We start from the raw sequence: 10,240 nt of genomic DNA on the forward strand, positions 1-10,240 counted from the left end.
GTCTCTTAAGCCTTTGTACTTCTTGGGATCCAGGAGACACCTCACAAGCCACACAAACACCAATCTCAGTCAGACAGGGATAGTTTACTGAGTATGTGCCCCAGGACTGATCCATAGGTGCAATAGTCCAGACTAGGGAGCTGATCCATGACCATGAGTTAAGATCCTATATGGCAAAAAACCAAAAATCCTATATGGCTTTTAAAGCCTGAGATCTATAAACATCTGTGTCATGTTATTCTACCAATCAGGATTTAGGGATGGAGGAGTTTCCATAGGAACATATGTTGTACATTAATCCTATTCTCTTAGGTTGGGGTATTCAACTGGGTTTGGGGGACAAACCTTGCCTACCATTCATGTCTTATCTTGCCAAGCAGGATGCCAGTTACCCACACACATGTCTTTCTTTTTTTCCAAATAGGATGTCAGTTCCTAGCCAGGTCTTGGGAACTAAAACTTTGTTCAACCTCTCTCAGTAATGGAAGTCTTATTCCAAATAGTTGTAGGTATCTCTCTTATGTTGGGGTCCATCTTAGGGGTAGCTTATAAAGGCAAAAGTGCCTTTATAATAATATATGGTAATACAAGTTATACACATGTTCAGAAAGTGTTGCTGGGTTGGTGAACCACGTGGTTGGTTCAAGTCCAAGCTTATTGTGGTTAACTATACAAAGCCATTGTAACTGATTTTTGTTGTGATTGATTTCCAAGAGCAGTAAATATAACAGAATATGCAATCAACTTGGGAATGAGAAAGTTTCCTAGTAACAGCAGAAACAACATATTAAAAAGTTTCCATATAGTATTAGTAACAGCATAAAATGGCAGGCTAGCCGGATAACACTTACCTAGGTCTTAACATTTTACCTAGACCTTAACAGTACTATCAAAGATAATTTTTCTTGTTGTATATCTACTTTTTATCACACAGTTTTTCAACCTTTTTTGAGAGGAACTATATATAGATTTTAATTATAAGTAGGGAGGGGTTCACTCCAGTGGTCACAGTTGCAATAAGTACTGTGGTGGCTTTTTCAGATTAAGTTTTTATTCCCTCGATTCTTATTTTGCTCCCAAGGGATATGAAACAGAGTTTTCCATTTTTTAATGCAAGAAGTGTCTGTCTATATAATCTATTTCTATCATTAAAATTGTCCTTTGAGGTGGCTTAATGTGTTTCATTATCTCTGATGCTCCTGTAGCTCCAAAGTCTCCCTACTCTTTTGGCAATTCTACATGCCCACATGGAAACAATAGAAGGCCAAACTGCAGAGAGATTAGAGACAAATAGTGTCACATCCCCATCCGGACCAGCAACAAAGACACGACCGGAGCTCTTCCTTTTAGCAGTTTATTCAGGAACCTTTTAACAATGTTTCCCCTCCTGCTTCTACTGCTACTACTCCCTCCTGCTCCTCCTGCCTGCTTCTCCTGCCTTCCTGCTTCTGAGGAGCCATTACTTAAGCTCCACCTTAGCTTAGCCAATCCCAGTGGGCTATGTGGCAAAAGCAGATAGGTCACCAGATGCGGAAGCAACCAATGACAGCAAGCTTAGCCAAATGAAGGCTTGCTTATGAGACCGCTTGCTCTTGGAATGGCTCTCCACAGTTCCTCCTTTTAGTTTTTAAACGAAACAGGCAAGAGTAGAGGTCTGGTCTCTGATGCTGGAAACAGGGACATTGTACTGATCCTCACTTAGGTGTCATCCACCCAAAGAGTACTAGACCCGTCCGATACCTTTTTCTCAGAGGCGGGGTTTGGGGTACCAACCTGCATGCAATCAGACGTGCTCTTCTGGGGCCACTAGAAGTTGACCCGGAGTGCAGTGCTTCGCCTTACAGCCTGAACGTGACGATCATTTTTGCATGACTGCCAGCCATGCCTAGGGAGACTGTCCTGCCTCAATGGCCATAAATGCTTGCACAATCATGGCTGCATTCCTACTCTGAGTGAACCTGATCCTGCATATATACCAAAGGCCCACAAGGCAGACCAGCAAAAGGAGACCAACCAATCTAAAGGCAAAAATGGAACATCTAAACTTCCATTGGTACTAAAAAAGTGAGGAAACACTCGAGCATTATGTTGTATAACAGAATATGGGACAATAATCTTGAAATTCTCTCCTCTTCTCTAAGTCTTCTTGGATCATCAAATCCCCCCATCAATCTGTTGCAGGATCTTCATTGTCGATGACAGGGGGAATCTTCATTCTTTTTTCTTGATGACTTTGTGAAGGAAGCAGAAAGAGGGCTCTCAGGGCTGGAAATGTCCTTGGAGTGATTAATATTGTCATCCCCCTGTTGGGGCAAGTATTTTATGTCTCTGGCTGGTTTGGGTTGCTGTAAAGAGATACCATGACCAAGGCAGCACTTATAAAGAAATCATTTCCTTGGGTCTGGCTTACAGGTTCAGAGATTCAGTCCATTACCATCAAGGTGGGAGACTGGCAGTATCAAGGCAGGCATGGTACAGAAGGAGCTGAGAATTCTACATCTTCATCTGAAGGATTCTAGGAGAATACTGGTTTCTAGGCAGCTAGAATCATAAAAAGTATACTTTAAAAATCTGCATTCCACCAAACTTGAATAAATAGATGTTTGTTGATATATCTGATCTACCAAGTTAAATCAAGATTAAGTAAACAATTTTAAAAGACCTATAACCCCTACTGTAATAGAGGCAATAATTAAGGGGAACAGTTGGAAGGTGAATCGGGACAGGGTTAAAGTCTGGACTGTAAAAAATGATTAAAGAGAGATAAGAGTGCTGGGATGGGGAGTGTGGAGGTGAGAGCTGGGATGGGGAGTGTGGAGGTGAGAGCTGGGATGGGGAGTGTGGAGGTGGAGATGGGGATGGGTAACTTACCAGGGGACTGAACCTACCTAGTTCATCCAGTAAGCTAGTCAAGCACTCTACAACTGTGTGGTATCCCCTGTTTATTTTAGACTTTATTTCTTACTTTGTGTAGTACGGGCTAGGCTCTAACTTGAGATCCATATCCTTCACCTCTCCAGCGCACCAGTTACAGTGGAGAACAGAAGAGCTGAGGGAAGAAGTGGAATGGCAGATGTCTAGTCAACCGAGCACGTCTTCTGCAAAGACTAAAGCAATTGGGAAAGAAAAAAAAAGTCAGAGTAAGATAATGGATGTAAACCAAAGAAGAACAAAGCAAAAGACACTGAAGGTACCACTCATAGGAAGGTACCAGTTCCTTGTTTTCCACATCTGCCACCAATGAGCCTGATTCACAGAGATGTTTTGCTGGCGTGGTGCAAGGAGATGAAGCTGAGCAGCAAAGGCCAGAAAGTATATGCTTATAAACCACTCCTTGCAAGGGCTTTTCCAGATTAAATGCTGGTGTTGAAGAGTGTTCCTGACTCTGCCAAAGAAGCCAAGTTGAAGGCATCTCGCAAAAAAAATGAAGATCGAACTGGAGGAAGAGTCTCAGGTGACAGTTCCCCTTGAAATCATCACTGCACCAGAGGAGCAGATACCTGCCTTCATTGATCCTCTTATGCTCTATGAGGGAGTCGGCACCACAGTTGTGACTACACCTGCCTCTAAGGCAGTGTTGGCAGCTTGGGCCAGAATTGCAGCTACTGTAGCCAGCTTGAGGCAGTGCCATCCAATGCAACATCGGAGATCTATGGGAAATGTGGTATGTGGTTCATGGGATAAGCCTTCCTGGGAACTCAAGTGGTTGGACTGGGCTACAGTTCCACTCTGAACAAGCCTGGGTACCCTATAAGAAAGGGAAAGCATGTCTCTGTAGCAATACCATGCAGCTTTTATCACTATTGCTCTACAATATAGCTTGAGGTCAAGGATGGTGATTCCCCACCCTCAGAAGTTCTTTTATTGTTGAGAATAGTTTTCACTCTCCTGGGATTTTGTTGTTCCAAATGAACTTGAAAATTGCTCTTTCTAACTCTATGAAGAATTGAGTTGGAATTTTGATGGAGATTACATTGAATCTGTAGATTGCTTTCAGCAAGATGGCCATTTTTAAATATATTAATCCTGCCAGTCCATGAGCATGGGAGATCTTTCAATCTTCTGAGATCTTTTTCTATTTCTTTCTTTAGAGACTTGAAGTTCTTACCACACAGATCTTTCACTTGCTTCAATAGAGTCACACCAAGGTATGTAATATTATTTGTGACTATTGTGAAGGGTGTCATTTTTCTAATTTCTTTCTCACCCTGTTTATCCTTTGAGCAGAGGAAGGTTACTGATCTTTTTGAGTTAATTTTATATCTAGCCACTATGCTGAAGTTGTTTATCAGCTTTAGGAGTTCTCTGGTGGAATTTTTGGGGTCACTTAAGTATACGATCGTACCATCTGCAAATAGTTATATTTTGACTTCTTCCTCTCCAATATGTATCCCTTTGACCTCCTTTTGTTGTCTAATTGCTTTAGCTAGAACTTCAAGTACTCTGTTGAATAGATTGGAGAGAGTGGGCATTCTTGTGTAGTCCCTGATTTCAGTGGGATTGCTTCAAGTTTCTCTCCATTTTGTTTGGTGTTGGCTACTGGTTTGCTGGTATATTGATTTTATTATGTTTAGGTGGGGGCCTTGAATTCCTGATCTTTCCAAGACTTTTAACATGAACCATTGCTGAATTTTATCAAATGCTTTTTCAGCATCTAATAAAATGATCATGTGTTTTTTTTTTCTGCATGGTATTGGTACAGAGCTAGATGGGAAGATCAAGGAATAGATTTGAAGACCCAGAAATGAACCCATACACATATAGTCACTTGATACTTGACAAAGGAACCAAAACCATCCCGTGGAAAAAGACAACATTTTTAATAAATGGTGCTGGTTCAATTGGAGGTCAGCATGTAGAAAAATGCAAATTGACCCATTCTTACCTCCTCATACAAAGCTCAAGTCCAAGTGGATCAAAGACCTCCACATAAAACCAAATATACTGAAACTTATAGAGGAGAAAGTGGGGAAGAGCCTTGAACACATGGGCACAGGGGAAATTTTCTTGAACAGAACACCAGTGGCTTATGCTCTAAGATCAAGAATCAACAAATAGGACCTCAAAAACCTGCAAAACTTTTGTAAGGCAAAGGACAAAATGGCAACCAACAGATTGGGAAAAGATCTTTACCATGCCCACATCCAACAGAAGGCTAATATTCAATATATACAAAGAACTCAAAAAGTTAGAGTCCAGAGAATCAAATGACCCTATTAAAATGGGGTACAGAGCTAAACAAACAATTCTCAACTGAGGAATACCAAATGGCTTAGAAGCACCTAAAGCAATGTTCAACATCCTTAGTCATCAGGGAAATGCAGATCAAAACAACCCTGAGATTCCACCTCACACCAGATAGAATGGCTACAATCAAAAACTCAGGTGACAGCAGATACTGGCGAGGATGGGGAGAAAGAGGAACACTCCTTCATTGCTGGTGGGATTGCAAGCTAGAAAGTATAGAGCAGAGACTGAAGGAAAGACCACCCAGAGACTGTTCGACCTGGGGATTCATCCCATATACAATTACCAAATCCAGACACTATTGTGGATCCCAACAAATGCATGCTGACAGGAGCCTGATATAGCTTTCTCCTGAGAGGCCCTACCAGGTCCTTACAATTACAGAGGTGGACGCTCACAGCCAACCATTGTACTGAGCATGGAGTCCCCAATAGAGGAGTTAGAGAAAGGACTAAAGGACTTGAAGGGGTTTGGAACCCCATAGGAAGAGAAATATCCACCAACCAGACTCCCCCACCCCCCAGAGCTCCCAGGAACTAAGCCATCCACCAAGGAGTACGCATGGCTCCAGCTGAATGTGTAGCAGATGATGGCTTTGTCAGGCATCAATGGAAGGAGAAATCCTTGGCCCTATGAAAGCTCAATAGATGCCCCAGGGTAGGGGAATTGAGGTCGGGAACTTGGGAATGTGTGGTGAGTGGAGGAGCACCCTCAGAGAACCAAGGGGAGGGAGGATGAGATAGGGTGTTTCCAGGAGTTGGGGAAATAGGGAAAGGGGATAACATTTGAAATGTCAATGAAGAAAATATCCAATTAAAAAAAAAAAAAAGGAAAGAGACTTCCCTCTTTCTGCTTCCAGCCTGTACATTTCCACCTCACACCTGGAGGACAACATGCTGTATCCCAAGTGTGTTCATAGGAACAAGGCCTTAACTAAAAGCCTCAAAGGATAAAGGACAGATCTCTTAAGTTTGGGCTAGCTGCTGATATCACTCACTCTTGTGAAGTGATCTGCAGAGCTGCAGCTGACGTTGAGACTGATGGGAAAGGGAAAGGAGATTTCCCTCATGAAGCTACCTACCACTGTGTATATGAACCACACTCCAGGGCAGCACAAAACACAAAACAGCCTCCCTGGTGTGTGTGTGTCTGCACTCGCGTTCGTGCATTTGTGTGTGTGTGTGTGTGTGTGTGTGTGTGTGTGTGTGTGTGTGCTTGTCATTTTGCTTTGTTTTTCAGTCTTACTGAATTTGCTCTTTTAGCTTACCTGTTTTCATTTTTCTTTTCTTTTTGTTTGTTGTTGTTGCTTTTCTTTGCTTTTTATTTTACAGAAAGGAAGAAAATGAAGTTGGTGGGTAGGGAAGTAGAGATGATGTAGAAGAATTTGGGGCAGGGCAAAGAATATGATCAAAATATATTCAAAATGTATTGTATGAGAAAAATTAATAACAAATTTCAAAAACTTCCCCATAAATAAAATAAAATGAATATTTCCCCAAAGAAATTGGAAACAGGATAATAACTTAAGCCTAATGATAGCCATGATATTATTGAATAACAAATATTGTAATGGTTATTTCCTAGAGTGATAACTCCTATCTATTATCAAGAAATAGGACAAAAATCATTTTGATATATACACAATTACGTTCTTCAGTATATTACTTTGTATTCCTTACATGCAAAAACATCATAATGGAGGCAAATCTAATAAACATTGCAATCTAAATTTAAAAAATATATTCTAAGGGAAACTGCAATAACATAAACAGTCAGAAGCATTTTTTTGGAGCTCTGTTTGCATTACTGTCTTCCACAGCAATGCATTTTATTATCACAACCATTCATTCATCAGCAATACAATTAAATGTAAAAAACGTATCTTTACAATATGCAAAATATTTGAAAGGAGGAAATCACATTCTCACCTTGGTTGTTTATGGGTCAAAATGACTGAATTTCAAGCAGATGTCTTTGTGCTTTTCATTTAATTTCCTAACGTACCACTTCCATTACTTTTAATGTATAGGAAATAAGAAAGAATGTTTTAAAATTAATATTTTAAAATTTTAAAATTAGCAGGTCAACATTTATTAACTAAATTTGATCTAGATTTACTTAAATCTATTAATTTTTTGTATATGTTGAACTATCAGACCATTCCAATGACCATTGGCTATTACATTGATTACATATAATCAATAACAAGTGGTCACAATCAGGCTCTGGATGAATAAGGGCTGTTGGTAACCCTGCTATGGAACCAAGGAATGGACTGCTATAGGGTCTGCTTTTGCCTAATCCAAGTTCTACCCTTGCTCTTGTTCTCTTCCAAGAACCTTCTTCACTGCAGCCTTGACATCCTTGTTCCTCAAGGTATAGATAAGAGGGTTCAGCATTGGTGTTATGAGTCCATAGAACAGTGCCAAAAGCTTGCCCTTCAGTTTGGCTGAGCTGCTCTTGGGTGCCATGTATGCATATCCACTGATGGCAGAGCCATAGAACATGATGACCACCAGAAGATGAGACCCACATGTGTTAAAGGCCTTCTTTCGACCTTCAGAAGATTGTATCCTTATGACTGCTCTGACAATGTTTATGTAAGAGAAGAGTATTAGCCCAAGGGGGATAACTTTTATGACAACCACAGCAGCATACATCTCTACTTCATTGACCCAGGTGTCAACGCATGATAACTGAAGCATGGCAGGTACCTCACAGAAGAAATTTTCTACTTGGTATTGGCCACAACGAGGTAATAAAGAAGTCAACACTGTCTGCACCAAGGAGTTGCTGAAACCAGTTATCCAGGCTACTGCTGCCAGCTGTTGGCACAGCTGGGGGTGCATGATAACTGTGTAACGCAAAGGCTGGCAGATGGCCACATAGCGATCAAAGGCCATGATGGAGAGAAGCACACACTCTGTAGATCCCAGGCTAAGGAAGATGAACAGTTGTGCTATGCAGCCCACATAGCTGATGCTTCTCTCATGGCTCTGAATATTTTTTAGCATCTGGGGGACAGTAGAAGTGGTATAGCAGAGATCCAAAAAGGAAAGATTGGCCAGGAAGAAATACATAGGGGTGTGGAGTTTAGGATCAAGGCGGGACAAAATGATAATAGCTGAATTCCCAAAGAGGGTCACTATATAGAAGATGGAGATGACCACAAGAAGAGCCATTTCCAGTCGTGGCCACTCAGAGAAGCCTACCAGAATAAAGCCATTGGTGTGATGGGGAGTGGTATTGAGCCTTCTCATTGTTGAAATTCCACTTGCTGGAAATGTCAATACTAGAATTTTCAGGTCCTGGTTATCATGTTTTTACAACTTAATATCTCATGCAATAAAGAAACTGGATAGGGGGTACTGAAACAAATAAAATCATGAATATATTTTATTTGATTTCCTCAGTAAGCAAAATGGCATTAACAGCTTGTTTGTATAGTCTGTCAGCTATTCTTTTATTGACAACTTTCACAAGGGAAGAGTTTTAGAAAGTCAAAATAACATATACATTGTGACTCACATGTATAAACGTAACACCTGGAAGGTTGAAGCAAGAGAATTCCTGTGAGAGAAGCCAGCACAGGCTGCAGAGTGAGTTTCTCTCTGTCTCTCCTAATTGCTCTCTCAATCCCCAAAGCAAAACAAAAATAAACAAATAAAATGTAAATGTAGTAAATGTATATTATAAGATACTGTTATCATATTCTATATCTGCTAAGATAGAAGAATATGGAAACCTCACTGAAGCTTCATTAAGTTTGTAATTGATCTTATTTTCCTGCAGGTTCTTAATACTTTTGTATAGTGGAATATAGAAATTGCTACCTGTGAAAGACAGTATCAGTTGGTGGTGACACCATCGTCTGTCTTTTTGTTGTAGGATCTCCTTCCTGCTTATTATAATTAAGTCAATGTGAAAAGACTTCCGGGACCCAGGACAATGTGTTTGTGGAATTAATCCACAGGCTAATCAGGGGTTAATGTGACTAAGACTGATGGTATAAAATGTGTTTCTTATTTTGTTTATATATATATATATGTGTGTGTGTGTGTGTGTGTGTGTGTGTGTGTGTGTGTATTATATATATATTCAAATAACACAACTACAAAAATATGGTTTCCAGAGATGGACTCATTGTTTCCCATTTAATTATACTTCCACATAAGAAAAATATCACTAACTTTCTTACAATTATACTTTACCTTCATGTCATTTTCTCAGTGGCAGAATGTATTATATACTGAGCTTTATGCAACAAAATGGAAATGGCTGTGAAGATATTTTTTAAAACTCTGGTGCTTGTCTGTGTTGTAAAAATCATCTAACATGAGACTAGGTGCACATATGCAGTTGATTGCATATATGTGTAATTTGTGCAGTTCATTCTCCTTTGTGTAAAATAAACACGATTCATATGAGAAAATTTCACTGTAATACACAGTTGAAATGCAAGATTATATACATATAAATATTACTGTTAATTTATCAATCATTATACATAAAGTGACTATTGGTAAGAAAATCATAACTACTTTACAGATAATGTTTAATACAGTTTAGGGATAATTTTTATTCTAAAATAAATATATGTATAATCCTATTCTTTCAGTTGCTGTAGAATTTTGGACAGTTGTTTTGTTTTGTTTTGTTTTGTTTTGTTTTTCGAGACAGGGTTTCTCTGTGTAACCCTTGCTGTCCTGGAACTCACTCTGTAGACCAGGCTGGCCTCGAACTCAGAAATCTTTCTGCCTCTGCCTCCCAAGTGCTGGGATTAAAGATGTGCACCACCACCGCCCAGCAATTTTGGACAGTTTTAAGTAGATTTGTATCTTATCATTATTTTATTTTTATAGATGAAGTTCCACATATTGTCTATAAGATGACTAAAAAAATGTTGTTCTATGACTAAATACAAGGAATAAAGTTTCATATAACATTAAGTCCTTATAATTTTTATTGAAAACACTTTACATCTGTTAGCATA

The 10,240-nt window shown here is 39.7% G+C and overlaps 1 protein-coding gene and 1 pseudogene across 1 annotated transcript; one reads left to right on the top strand and one right to left on the bottom strand.

The window, feature by feature from the left end:
• The first annotated feature begins 2,777 nt into the window (after positions 1 to 2,777).
• On the top strand, positions 2,778 to 6,200 carry LOC116074463 (annotated as a pseudogene).
• A 1,306-nt stretch (positions 6,201 to 7,506) lies between these two features.
• Positions 7,507 to 8,524, bottom strand: LOC116074527 (putative olfactory receptor 2B8). Its single transcript, XM_031347116.1, has one exon. It carries the CDS (start codon positions 8,505 to 8,507, stop codon positions 7,557 to 7,559), a length of 951 nt encoding a protein of 316 aa, XP_031202976.1. The 5' UTR covers positions 8,508 to 8,524; the 3' UTR covers positions 7,507 to 7,556.
• Positions 8,525 to 10,240: the final 1,716 nt, after the last annotated feature.

The sequence above is a fragment of the Mastomys coucha genome, unplaced genomic scaffold (genome assembly GCF_008632895.1).
Source record: "Mastomys coucha isolate ucsf_1 unplaced genomic scaffold, UCSF_Mcou_1 pScaffold3, whole genome shotgun sequence".
NCBI lineage: Eukaryota > Metazoa > Chordata > Mammalia > Rodentia > Muridae > Mastomys > Mastomys coucha.